The sequence below is a fragment of the Pseudopodoces humilis genome, chromosome 7 (assembly GCF_049639895.1).
Source record: "Pseudopodoces humilis isolate 2021_Gansu_Grassland_sample_001 chromosome 7, ASM4963989v1, whole genome shotgun sequence".
In the NCBI taxonomy this organism is placed as follows: Eukaryota; Metazoa; Chordata; class Aves; order Passeriformes; family Paridae; genus Pseudopodoces; species Pseudopodoces humilis.
The window spans coordinates 47,629,545-47,644,092 of NC_142206.1; the positions used below are offsets into that span (position 1 = coordinate 47,629,545).

General features: G+C 41.0%; 1 protein-coding gene across 3 annotated transcripts in view; it reads right to left on the bottom strand.

Annotated features, from left to right (window-relative positions):
- Positions 1 to 14,548, bottom strand: part of ITPK1 (inositol-tetrakisphosphate 1-kinase) — a 140,498-nt gene that overhangs the window by 96,110 nt on the left and 29,840 nt on the right. For 2 of the 3 annotated variants that reach the window (XM_005520177.3, XM_088057784.1), the window contains exon 3: positions 13,086 to 13,110. The exons of the other annotated variant lie outside the window; for it this stretch is intronic. In XM_005520177.3, coding sequence (XP_005520234.1) covers positions 13,086 to 13,110 — 25 coding nt within the window. The remainder of the gene's footprint in view (positions 1 to 13,085; positions 13,111 to 14,548) is intronic. 3 annotated transcript variants of the gene reach the window in all.

Sequence of the window (14,548 nt, forward strand, 5' to 3'; positions counted from 1 at the left end):
TCTTCTTTCCACAGACAGAGCAGATAGACCCTGGCTCTGCTGGGGATGCTGCCTGGCCTCACAGGGCTCAGGAGCCTATTAAGAGCCATGGAGAACAAAGCTGGTCCTCTGATACGCTAGCACAATTTTGCAACCTTAAAAAGAGGAGTTGGCTTGTCTCCAGACAACTTTCAAGTACAAGAACAAGCACACGACGGGCTCCAAACACAGGTTCTTCAGTACAGCCTGTTCTGAACACCACAGCACAGATGTTTGTGAAGGGGAACAAAAAGAAGGATGCAGAACTGGTGCAAAGAGTGGTCTGAAGTTTGAAATTTGCTCTTCAAAATCTCTGTCATTGCGGCCTCCTCTAACACCTTGATGTCTACTTTATATTGTAGAACCCAAAACTGTCCCCAGCACTCGAGGTGAGGCTGCCCCAGCTCAGAGCAGAGCAGGACAATCCCCTCCCTCGCCTAGCTGGTGATGCTGTGCCTGATGCCCCCAGGACATGGGTGGCCCTCCTGGCTGCCAGGGTGCTGCTGGCTCATGCTCAATGTACCATCAACCAGGACCCACGGTACTGCTTGGAAGTCATTTAAGTCAAGCACATTATTGGTATCAATATACAATAATAAAAGGCCTGCAATACACAGACATTCAGACCCGAACTTATAATTCCTCTCAATCAAAGAGAACCCCAAACCAAAGCAAGAAAAAAACTCCACCAAAGGAAAAGAAATATTGATTATTAGAACCAGAAGAGTCTTAAGAGTTGTACAAAGAGTTCACAAAACTGTAAAGTTGGAACAGCAGTCTAGACCCCAGATCCTTCCAGGAAACTTTAATTATTTAGCTATTACTTGGTGGAGCACTAATTAAGAAGACTTAACAGATTAAAGTATGAGTTGTTTCAATATCAAATAGTTCCTTCTATTTTAAATATTCAGGAGATGCTCCATTGTAACAGCTGGAGATGTCCTATCACTGAACATCTCCACATGCAGAGAGCATCCTTAGGTAAAGACTACAAACATCTAGGTAAAGAATTTTACAAGCCCCTCCACATCAATGTGGAATGTTCAGTGAGTTGCTTTGTTTTGCTTTAAATTTCTATTTACTTGGTGTTTCTGGGTGTTTCCTCATTGTTTTATTTTTCATCGTACTAGCATGAACATGTCACTGTGCCATAGACTGTTGCTAAGTGATCCTCTGAAAACACCAAGTTCTTGAAACAAAATCATAAACAATCCTGAGATATTCAATAAATAAAGTTGCAGCACATCAATCCTAAGAAAATTTGTAAGGAATTAAAATTTCCAGTCATCAGCTACTATGCTAAGCACTTCTCTCTACTGAAGATGAAGTAAACTCTGTCAGCTCTTCTTTTAAACATTAACTTGAAGGTATTACTGCACCAAAACTTGGCTACAGGCTGACATATCTGGGCAGTAACAAAGTAGACCATCAAGACAGCATTTCCATGGACAGATTATTTTTCATGCATGATTATGCTGCATTTGCATCCTGATTCCTTAAACAAAAAGACAGCATAGCATTACTTCAAAATCACTTTTGCTGTAAGGAGAGTTAGGCTGTACCCACTCCAGGAGTCTTGGACAGTAGTTATAAAAAAAAAACCTCCAAAACTGGGTATATTCAGATTTATGGAGAAGGCAAAAGCAGTCAGATTTATTGATTTGAAAAGAACACATCAAAAGTGTCACAGAGCCATGAGCCATAAAAACACCAAGAGACCCCTTTACTAGCTGCTAAGAAAGTACAGGACACCTTGACAATAAGCTCCACTAACTCAGGACTGCCACAGTTCCTGGGATGTGACCATGGCTTAGCAACCACACAAGAACAACTTTCAAGTCCCATGTGGTTCAAGGGGCTGCCCATGCCTGTCTTTGCTTTGAACTCAGTCCCTCCAAACTGAGCAAGATGCTCTACACCTGCAACACTAGTGCTCCTAGCTGGTGTTTCACTGGGACTACAACTGGGTAAGGCACTCCCATTCCAGCCTGGAAAGGTCCTCCTTGCACACAAGTGTATATGGTGGTTGGCAGTGCAAAGACACAGTAAACAAAGACAGGAGTGTGGTGAAAACAGATTTGCTGAAAGTATCATTTAAACCTTTCTCGTGTCTAAGTCAGCACTTCAGAAGAAAGGACCTTGACAAGGGAGAAGTTGAAGAGACAGCTCTTGGGAAAATGCAACTCCACTCGCCTTCTAAGCTTCCACTATACCAACTACCCACTGCCCATCAGGGTACCTCACTAGCCTCTTTCCTTCCTTGTGCTGTTTTGAAGTCAAACCTACTCTGTACTAATACAGAAGTAAATATAATCCACTGAGCTGCTGTACAAAGGGCTGACTGCACTAAACTAGTAAAAAGGCATAACACCAGCAGACCTTTAAAAGGCACTGCAAGGTCTGGACCATACTGTATAGACTGAATGTGCTACAGCACAAGCAGCAGCACTGTCATGGTCCCTGAGGGTGCTGTACCTACTCAGGCACAGCATAATCACACTTATGTGGCACACAGTGCTCACAGGGACAACACAGCTTTTGTGTGCATCCACTTCTACAAGCTCACTCAAAAAGATTCAGATTTTTGGAAGCACAGAAAAAGTAGAAACACATTGATTTAATTGTACAAGCAGGTTGAAGAAGCTAAGAAGAGACACAGCAGGCAGCTACTTCAAAGAAAGCAATCACAGCATTTATCAAAAGAAAGCAGAGAACCTGACCATTCAACACACCTGTTAGACAAGATTGACCACCAGGGTGTAGTTTCCTCAGCCAACAGGAACTGAAAGCAGTGTGAGAACATGGCCTTTTACTAGTAGGAAAAAAGGTTCTCTGGATAATGGAGGATCATCAACTCTAACCTGCTCTTTTTGACTCAGAAGTGGAAAAACTATCAGGAGCAGAGACCAGTGGAAGGATCTGTCACCAGCAGGGAACAAGTGCTATCTCTACCTCCTTTTTAGTCACTTAGTTCACTGATAACCAGCTATTAAGTTCTTGCATAGTATGTAAGTCATTATGACAGGCTTATGAACATGTAATCTGTTTTGACTCAGTTTCAAACTGCTTTGTACTTAAAAAGTTCTGTTTCCCTCTTTATAGCTGCCGTTCTTTTTTCAGACACTTTAAGGTTGTTATCACAGAGGAAAGGGTATTACAAAATAAGCTCATCTAGGTCACAGGAAAGAACATTTTCCAAGCTAACCTAAAGTGCAAATGACCTCTCTGCAATCAACATAAATTCTCTACAGAAAGCAGTTAGCCTGTTCTCTAATCTTGCCATCAGTAAGGCGATGAACAATTTAACACTGGCTATGCCACTGAGGTTTCAGGACACTGCAGTTGTGCAACCAAGCCTCTTGTACAAGAAAACAATTTCAAATGCACTTAGACCTTTGAGTAAAAGAAGCTCTTAGCTCCAATCAGCAATTTATGACAAAGCTAAAAAGTGTCTCAGATTGCAAAGTCGGCCAAAAATTCCTCTACAACAGTTGTTTTCCTTACATTTTACAGTATTAGCTCAGTCCCAATGGCATCTTTTCCATCTCGTCCTGGGATGATTCTGTCAAAACACTGTAAATAACTCTTCTGCACTTTGGCAAAGTACCAGAAGGAGGAATAGCTTTTTTGTAAAAAAGCCCTCACTAACTACGGAATGCTTACCTTAAAACACACCCTCAAAGACACAATGTATAAGTTAAGACATGTTACAATTTTAAATTAGATACAAACTTATTCAGGGAAGCACACCAACTGGGAAATTAAATGAGACTACTATAATTTACTGAAGGAAGCTCAGGTTGAGAAATTGATCAGTGACTTCTAGTAAGACACCGAACTATCGTGGATTCTAAAATAGCAACCAAAACACAGGGTAAGGTAAGTCCATTGCTCAGCAATGACAGAAGCATTTTATGGTTTTGTGTATAGGTATAGCTTCTGCTCTCCCACCTGTAAGCTCTGTTGTGCAAGTTTTCAAATCAATTTGATTTTTTTCTTTAAATCATGACTGAAATGTGAGATACTTTACTGACTGGTTAGCTGACAGCATTGCCTTAGGATCCTACAAGCTGACAAGCAAACCAGCAGACAAGTCATCTTGACAGGCTTTTATTCACCTATAATATGGGCAACAAGTAACTTTTTTGACTCCTTTTGACAAAAATAACCTTAACATAAGAAAAGAACCATTAGAGTAAAATGTACTACAGCATCACCATTTCAGTGACGAATCTGCACACTGAAGTCAGGTGAGCTTTGAAGTGCACATTAATGCACAGCTGAGTCACAGAAAGCACACCTGGATATGGAACCTCCTGGGAACAAAATCACCCTGCTCTGTGGGCAGGTGATCTGGAAGAGAAACAGCAGAGTACAAACTGTGATTACCATGAACAAAGCTGCCTCACAGAGCTGTACAAAGCTGTATGGCTTTTGTGGTTCCTCTGGCTTTGGGATTTACACAGATTCATTACTATGTCAGTAGAACACTATCTTGAAACTGAGCAACAAATAGACTCACAGGAACCTGCTGGAGAAAGCTTCTCTCCAGGCTCTCCCCAGTCTATGGGAATAAAGTTAACACTTGCCCTCAACTTTCTCTTTGAAAAGAGCTTTCCAAAAGGAAGGTCTACTTCCATCATGTGCTAAGGGACTGCTTAGGGCGGATCAATTCCCTTAGGCATCCAATGACTATTGCAATGCATTTACTGTGTTTATCCACCCTTGCTCCTGGCATAGCCAGTAGAGAGCCACACTAATCTCATCTATAAAGCTGCAGCAGCAATCTCCTTTGTTACAAGTCACATGAGGGAAGGGGTTGAAAAAAAATAAAAATAAATTTAAAAATTAACATACTACAGCTCTGTGACCATATGCTAACGAAAGACACATCTGGGATAAACCACTTCTACCTCACTTTGTAGAGACTATGCTTATAATCATCTAAGTTTCTCCTGGTAATCTCCCATCTTCTTCAAAGTGAAATCCTAGATTCAGCAATTTCCACCCTACATTATTAATTGCACTGCTTTTGGTACCAGTGCAAAGTTACCATTAGCAGTAAATTTTACCAAAAATCGATAGTGATTAAAAACAAACTGTCAAAAAGTCCAGAAGTGTTTTCCATCAAAAGGTCAATATTAGAGTCAATTCTGTGGCTGACCCTTTTTCCTCTTCACCAAAAACCAAGTTATTTTTAAACCACCACCAGATATTGCAAAATAACAACCAAAGGCACAGAAAACTACAACATATGCAGAAACCCCTTCTGTCTTACCTACCTGTTTAGACATACAGCAAAGAGGTCTACACTTTTCCAAAAAGAAATTGAAAGAAAAACCAAGTGTATTGCTATCACCGGAAATGCAGAGTTAAAGTGAAAAATAAATACTTATTCTAGGAAAAGACATCACCTTTAAAACACAGTGCCCCTTGGAGAGAAGAAAAGGGGATGGGATGGAGGCTGAAGTTCAGTTGCTGTAATTAAGTTGAAGCCACTCTTGTGTCTTCTGCTATATTTCCATGAAGGCAATGATGTTCAGGAAAACATTTCCAGTTTTTGCTGTATTTGATTGTGCTCTGTTTTATACAGAGGCAGCTTAAGTAAATGCATTAGGAGTTTCTCCAACTTAAGGCTAAACACCAAACACAGGAAAACCTAAGAAATTTTAGGGCTTAATGTCTTTAAGCACCAGATTTTATTGGAACCATTCACTCTTGCAACATGAACACGTTTATCTCCTTCAATTGTGAAGTGCCAGAAGAGCAAGCAAGCGTGCAATATTTTCAGATACAATTATCTCAGGCCACAGATCAAAGGAGTAAGTCTTGAAGGAGCTGCAGAAAGAAGAGTCAACATACACTGAAAAGGCTTCCTCAAGCTCCACTGATCTTCTGCAGTTCAGACCTACCAGCACCCACACTGAGGAAGACAGGCATACAGGTAGCCTCCTTCACTGTTCTGATGATATTCTCTCTATAAAGCTTCTGTAGGAAGCAACCAAGTCTGAGCTACACTGGATACATGAGTCATTGATCCAAAAAAAATCTCTGCAGAACTAAGCCCCAGGACTGAAGACAAGGTTACAACTGCTGTGACAGGAATGAGTTTGCAACACTGACAGAGCAGAGAACTGCATGACTTCATCCCCAAAATACACAAAGGATGGGGCATTCATCTGGGAGAGGACAGGGTCAGAGATACAGTCACCCTTGTCGTGGTATCATATTAACTCCCCATCCTTCCTACTCCAAGAAAAAACTTCAGAAAAGGTCAAAAGAGCTACTTGCATATTTGTAGTTCAACAGTGACTTTGCAGTTTCAGCAAAACTGCAAATGAGACAGGTTAGTTTTAAAATGAGGCATTTCCTGAGTCACATGCCTCTGAACACACTCCATGTGCCTGTTTTGATACCATATCACAACACCTGCATCCAGTGAAACAAACACTTCTATTGTTTAATGCAGACTCAAAGCCAAGTCTTTGTTAGCCAGTAGGCACCACTGCAAAAGTCATGATTCAAAAAAGCAATCTAATTGTCGGGGTTTTTTTGCAAAGACTGGGACTGAATGATCCAAGAAGAGGCAAATAAAGAGTTTCACAATCCAGCATTTCTTTGAAGGTCTTATTTTTATCCACACTGTTTCTTCTTGACAGATTTATGAAGCTTTTCAGTTCACAGAAGTATCTGGGAAGACATATGCTAATGACAGAAAGAATATTACACACCAATCTTCAGAAATTAACAGCCTCATTTTCCTTCACACACTCATTTGTCTCTAAATCTATCCACTTAGATATCTGAAAGTAACTTAAATGGCATTTCACTATGTGGAATATTACCTTCATTAGGAAACAAAGGCAGAATTTGTAAGGCACTTGCCTAAAGTGTATGCAGTGACAAAGCACTGCAATTCCAGTCCCATTATAGCCATCAAAACCTTTGGAAGAGGTCCCACAGGGACTGGATTTTCACTCAGGACTTCCCAACTCCCAGCCCTTAGCACTGTTAGGAATCACTGCCTCATCACTACATACCAAGGAGTGGGGAAAAGACAAAGGGGCTGGACAGAACTGTCTCCATAGGCAAAAACAGTACAAGCTCCAACCTGACAACCATTCATTATACATTAGTTACAGATTTCTAAATCTTAGTAATGTTTTCACTCACACAGGTGCTGTCTGCAACCAACTGCAGAACCCACACCTCTCCGAGGCTACTGGGATTCACCATCGAAAGAAAGCAGTCAAACCAGTCAGTAAGAGACTCTCTCTGAGACACAAAAATTCTCCATGGTTCTCTCTCTCACTCACTCAAAGTGAAAATAAATCTAAATGCAATTTGATTTGCTTGGCTTACTCTATTTTTTAAGAATAAATGTTGTTCATTTAATCTGCATTTAATTAGATTCATTAATCTTCATTTAACCTACACAGTGAAAATGTTCCATAGTTTTGCCTGCCTTTCCTGCCCAAACAGATGTGTATTTATTCTTCTTCCCCAGTGGACCAGAGAGGCCCATGCTGTACCCAACTGACCATCATTGTGCCAAAGTCATCTTTCTCTGCACTGGAACCCGTGCTTCATTCTTGCTGGGCAATGCAGCTTCTCAGCTACTGCAAAGGTCTCACACAGAAGGATCTCCCCCACTGAGAAAGACCAGGGGAATGATTCTGCCTGGGATTTGTTCTTCCACACTGCTGCTGTTTCTGGGTTTGAAACTGACATTAATGCACTTTTTTGTAAGACCCTGCTTTGTGCGCTTAGCACACCCTGTGTAGCACTGACACTAAGAAGTATCAGGATCTTCCCAAGATTTTAAGCAGTGGCCCCCTACCTTCAAACACACACAAAGTACCTAACAGTCCAGACTGGGAAGGGCCTCTATAGCATCATTTCCAAAAATGCACTGAAGGCAAAGCAGGCTGCCATTCTCAGGAAAACATGCACTTTACTGAAGGCCTGGCATGCATGTAAAAATAAACTTTCTTCTCTCAGTACTAGAGAGCCAACTCTCCAACATCTCAACAACCTTGCTTGCTTTGGAAACTTTCCAGTCACATCTTTCTGTATATGCTATCAAATATATATTTTACAAGCTCATTTCTTGGTTAGAACACTGCTGTTTCAAGCTTATTCCATTAATACCTCATGTGAAAATAAACCTCTCCTCCTTTCTAGAAAACAACAGTTCCCTGACAACAAATGGTAGAAACCATTGTCATTAGTATTCCATTTTGACTGAAGAACTAAAAAGTGTGGAGGGCACCCTGAATTCTCCTTTGCAGGCTTCAAGAAAACCCATGTATCAAAGGAAAGTCTTCTTTTCCAAAGTAAAATATTTCAAATATTTTGATTCCCAGAGAACTGGGGGGAAATGAAAAAACAAGACTCCAGTCAAGACCATTTTAACTACTACAATCAGTTGTTCCACATCAGAAAACAAGTTCTCCTTCACATCCCACAGCTATTAAAAAGCATGCAGTTTGAAATACTACTAATCCCACTTTTATAGCCAACTGACTAGAACTTCTTTCTAAGATAAAAGAGCATTAGTGTTCATTTGATCCAAAAACACCCACCAAAAATAGGAAATCTTCACTATTTTAGAATTAAAAGTGCAAGAAAGAGCTCTAGGAAAGTTTGGGTGTGGAAGTACTTGAAACAGCTTTGAAGACGTGAGAAATATGAAGGCTCCAAAGTTTGTCACACAAAAACTGAACTGGCAATTTGTCAGAAGCCAAAGGGCTGAAGATAATTATTCTGGTTTTGCATAGCTTGTGAAATAAAAATAAATGCATGTCTCTATCAGAGGTACTTGTGATGATTTCCACTTCAGTGCACATGTTTTCACTCTTACATTCTTCTAAGCCAACAGATTTTTCCTGAAAAACAAGGTAGATGTTCTTTCTCTCCCATGCCAGCATACAGTCACAAGAAACTAGCTACCTTCACTAGCTGATGAACTGACGATTTTCAGTCCTAAATTTTGCCCTCCATTAATTTGAGAGATGGATGGCTGGACACTGAACAAGATCAGAAACAGCTTTACTTTTAAGACGCTACATAAAACCCTTATTTGCTAGTTTCCATTACAGAAAATAGCTTTTTTAGTAATAAACACCTCATCATCCATCCACTGCATAGCTTCATAGCTTCATAGGCAGTCTCCCCCTTGAAATAGCGATGAAAGAATTTATTAAGAAATGTTTCAGTTTAAGCATTTTCTGGCAAAGCACCCCAATGCCAGCACAAGAGCTGCTCTGCCTCAGTCTTGCCAGCTGCTGCCTGCCTGGCAACTGCCTGCAGGCCCCAGCAGATGGCTTCAGTCGTGTCTGTCACCTGTTCAGGGCATCTCTACCCTTCTCTGGCCACCAGCTCAAGCCACACCAGCTGAGCAGGCAGCTGTGAAGGGTGGGAAGAGACGGTAAGAATGGAGAAGGTATGGAAGTGCCACAGGAACCACAAGAGCAATACATTGAGAAAACCTTAAATGCAGCCTGCAGGTTAAATGCAGCTGAATTGGTGCTGTCTTTCACTGGAAGAGAGCCAGCAACCCCAGCCCTGCTGACCACCTTTAGTTGCTCTTGCCTTTGTGCCCACACAGCCAGCACAAGCTAGTGGCCCCACACCCCTTCCGAGACAGCTGCAGCTGAAATTCCTGCAGCACAGGGTTGCAGCGCAGACCACAACAGCACTGGGGCTGGAACTGCAACAGGTCCCTGGGAGAAACGAAACACATCCTTCAGTCTTTCCTCCTGCAACAGTGGAACAAGAGTGCTTCCTCACCTTATGGGGTATAAACAAGTAAGCACCCTAATTCAAAAAGCACCCTGATATTCAAGTGATCCCTGCTTAAAAAAAATAAGCAAATATCCCATAATAAGGGGAGAGATGCAGCACAGTACTCTGTTAAGAGCCCATCTTGAAAAGCTAGTAAATAGCTTTTTTTTTTGTTTTTTCCTTGTAATATAACACTGGTTTGCAGCTGCCCCACTGACTTGGATTTAAGATGCAGAAAGCAAATCTAGACCCAAAACATTGCCAGATTTTAAGGATGCTGCTACTCAGAGCTCTGCCATGCCCACCGGAAAAACAGAAATGAGCTAATCTTATTCATGATCCAAAACGTTTGGGTGCAGGCTCAGACTCATACTGTCTATGGAAAGTTCATAACCTTGAAAGCTTTTTATTTAATTAATCTACTGTACCATCTTCTAAGCCAGCTAGCCTGATGAATGCTACTCGGTTGTACTACATAACACTGCACATTTCAGCTCCTGTACTTTGAGTTCACATTGAATTCTTAATATGTTAGAAATTAATCAGTATTTCTAAAAAAAACCCATTATTAATCACCACACAAGCTGAGAGGTTTTCTGTTTGTTTTCAATGTGATGCTTTAATTAAGGTGTTACTGCTAGCTAAAGGAGAATGCCTGCTTAGCAACCCACTGCCAGAGCTAAAGGAGAATGCCTGCTTAGCATCCCACTGCCAGTGCTGTTCTTGCTTTATTTCTCTTTAGAGGATGTGCATGTTTCCCTACTCAATAAAAATAGAAAGCTGGAACCACTCTCTCTGCTGAAAGTGGAAGTCTGAGAGAAGACAAAATACAAAACCTGAACACAAGTTGTGAAATGTTAATTGCTGTCTAGCAGCAGCTCACTGCATCTGTATAGCACAATTAGCTCTAAGAAAGCAAAATAAAAGCATTTAATCTGTCTAGCCGAAGAAGAGAGGACTATCCTAAATCCTCCCTGCAGGAAGGAAACAGAAGTCACACAGGTGCTTATTTGAAGACTTACAAGACTTCCCTTTAGTAGTAGAAAATCCTTTCTTACTCCTGTGAAGCATCTTTGGAAAAGAATAATCTGATGTATGTTCACAGAAGTCAGCACATACCAGTCCCTCATGCTTTGCTCTCTAGCAGCAAGTGACTAAACCTTACCTTCCAACTCACTAATTACTGGAAAGCAAGTCTATATAAACTCAGAGTTCTTCTGAATGTAAAGAAGAAAATAGGTAAACATCCTGTGTATCTTGGGTTTTGATTTACTTGCCTACTGTCAGATCTAAGAGCTGGTTTCTCTCTTAACAGGACAGATTCTTTAAAGCAGAAAGGGAAGCAAATCAAAGAAATGCTGCTGCTTGACACAGGAACACAATATTCCCTCTGTCAAATAAACCTTGTGCACCAGAAGGACACCAAGATAATCCTTCATCTAGAAGCAGGGCTAGGGGGACAGATCATGAGAGGTGCCTCAAGCAAAGATTTCTAGCAATAAGAGATGAAGAAAGAGCCCATTTTTGATACATTCCCTACAGCACATGCATCAGAATATATAAAGCAACACACAAGACAAAGGGTGATCACACACTTCCATCCATCCTGTTCCAGCAGAACAGCAGGCACCAGTGATTGAGGTGTGCCTTTGGGGCACAAATTCCCAGTACAGATTAGTCTGACATCTCAACCACACGGTTGAATTTGAGACCATAAATTATGAGACCATAAAGCATTTTTATGGGGACAAAGTTCTGTCTAGTTCTGCCCAAATGTTTCCCAAAATGTTCTTACAATAAATAAATACTTTCCAATAATTTTGTGTCTATCTGATGACTAGCCATTAAGCTACACAAACATTAGACTAAGAAGCAACCTGTGGAAGGACAGCAACTTTAATCCATGAGGTAAAATGGAGTCTGCCCTCTGCTCAAGTAATCATCACTGAATTCATCTCATATGAGTCCCCTGATGCTTAAATGTACAGTGCAGGTGCAAGGCATGTATAACAAATGCAGGCATTGGACTGTAATACACTGGGGTGTTAATAAAGTAATAATGTCCCCTAGACAGTGACACAAATATGAGCTGGCTTTCTCCCTGTGCTCCTGATCAAGCTGTGCTTTGCAAATGCAGGTTTGTTTTTATCAGTCTGGTAATGCCAGTATCAAAACTGATGAAAGAAGCTGCCCCTTAGCTCTGAGCAATAGGAGGTACAGGTAAGGAAGATGATGCTGTAGTGGTGAAAGGTTAAATACAGCCAGTAAAGTATATGTTCTTTGTCCTTCCAACACAATGCAGTTCTCAGACAAACACTCATAACTGAAGGACATACTCTGAATTTTAACTAGCAATGAGAATTTTTTAAGTCTTTTCTGACAGTGGATTCTTCAAAATAACATGGCCTGATTTTTCAGTTTATTTTTTGTTAAATGCTTTTCTCCTGCTCCCTGCTGGTGTTGAGAAGCACCTTTCACATGGATTTAAGAGCAACCTTGATTACCCATGGCTGGCACACTATTTTCCTCCTCTCTCCTCTGTCACCTCTATTGAGGCAGTGTCATCATCACTTTTATTAAGTAAGGAACTCACCACTTCAAAATGAGTTCAAAACGAGCACCAGGTAAGTATCAGCAAGACTGAAAGCTATGACATACAGCTCTTCTAAGTACCCAAAATAAGCCAGAAAAAGAAAGAGAATGCTTCCCCTTCATCTTTCAGGGCTTACAGTGTTCCATGTCACAGCTGACACGTAACATAATTCCTTTCACAAGCTGACACCATCCTTTAAGTAACATCTTGTCTGAAATATGACCATTCAGACCTGGGAAAGAACAAATGTAGCCAACACTTGAACTTATCTGTAGATGGCCCACAACTTGAAGGTACTTTAGTATCATTTCACTGCTCAATGGTTACAAGAACATTCCTTCTGCCATAGCTGTTTTTTCACAGGGCAGATCCTGTTTCTGTTAAGCTTGACTGCCTGTGAATGCAATTAAAACAGTAACATCACCTAATCAACTATCAGATCTTATTAACTGGCAGACACAAGAAAAGCCTAACTGCATTCCCACTTTCACTAGGGTACCTATTAAGCTAGACTGCATGTGGGCACAACACATGCTTCATAAAAGGGGAATCCTGTCTTTCCAAAAGCAGTATCTTATAAAGAAATGAATGGAAAGAAAAATCATTAAGCCCAGGCCATATCAGCATCCAAATGACAGTATTTAAAATCAGAAAGCCTTCTTTACAAGAAAATAGAGCTTTTACTCACCTGTACTACTTCTACGCCTCTTTTCCTGAAAAAAAAGGAAGAAAAAAAAAAGGAAAGGTTAGTGTTGGAAATATGGGGAATATGTAAAAACAAAAACTAATGGAGAAGCACTGCTTCTACTAGAATGCAAACAATAAAAATCTGCACTAATAACCTGATTCAAATTCAGGAAAGCACTTGTTCAGTTTCTTTCCCTGCCTAGGAAGCGCTTTTAGGCAGATTCTGAATCATGGCCCCAGAAGTAACTCAAGATGAATACTAAGCAGCTGTGGTCCTGAGACTGATAGAGCTGTCAGGTGAGCACAGGTAGGAAGTGGGTGATATTAGGGAGGGAGCATCTCTATTTTAATTAGATCTAGTTTGCTTTTCATTCCTCATCTGCCCTCAGAGTGTGCAAACTGTACCACAGCACATTCTGCATGCTTGACAGATCTCTTATTTTGAACCAAGGATACAGGTATAAATGTCAGGGAGAATGAACACTGCACCTTACATCCATTTATCCTCTTATTAACAGCCTTATTTTAACCCTGTCATCTTGGGTACACAGGATGCTACACTGCACTTCAGTTCGAAGGCTTGTAGACAGTTTGATTCCTTCAAGAGCACAGTTCAAATATTTAGGGTTTATCAGAAAGGCCCAAGCCTCTGGCCATATGGAGAATCTTTCCAGTGATCCTGAATTGCCAGGGATGAAAGACTGGAGAGGCCTATGAATTATATACCAAAATGTTGAGAAATACAATTGGTAGAGCCAGCTTAGGCAGATTTGCAGAGACAGTTGTCTACTCTGCTGGTATGAGAATTGAGATTCAGGTACATGCAGGCAGACAATGCTCAGTCACTGCCTTTGACAAGTTATCAAGCAAAACAAACCATTTCTGCACTAATCTTGAGAGCAGAACTGAATCCCTGGCACAAAGCCCAGCCATTCCTGCTCCTTGCCCTCCTCCCGATACACGCAGGCTATTTAAGGAAGTTAGAATTTTCTACTCACTTTGAAGACATAGGAAATTTAACTTAAAAACAAAAAGCCTCAGCAAGCACAAGACAGGAATATCTCTTCCTTGTTCCTATTTGCCCCATATGTGAAAATCAAAGCCCCCTTTTTGCAGGACGTTATAGAACAGGACGGCCTAACTCTGCCCTCAATGCTTTTCTATCTAAGAGCGTCTGTGTTGTTGTCCATAGTCACAAATGCTGCACACTGCTGAATACACAAAGGCTCCTCCAGTTTTCCACCCAATACAGTAGGTCTTTCTTTTGGGAGGCCATTACAAAGATGCCCAAAGGGACAGGCGATCAATCAGCATCTATGACACAAATTGCCTGATCTTCCACTTTACCAGTCTGGAGTCTCTCTGGCCTGGAAGCAGCATTCAATGCACAGACACAGGAGAGAGCCTGTTTTGAGAGCTCAGCAAGGAAATAAAAGAGAAAATGAAACCAAGCACCTCTTGCAA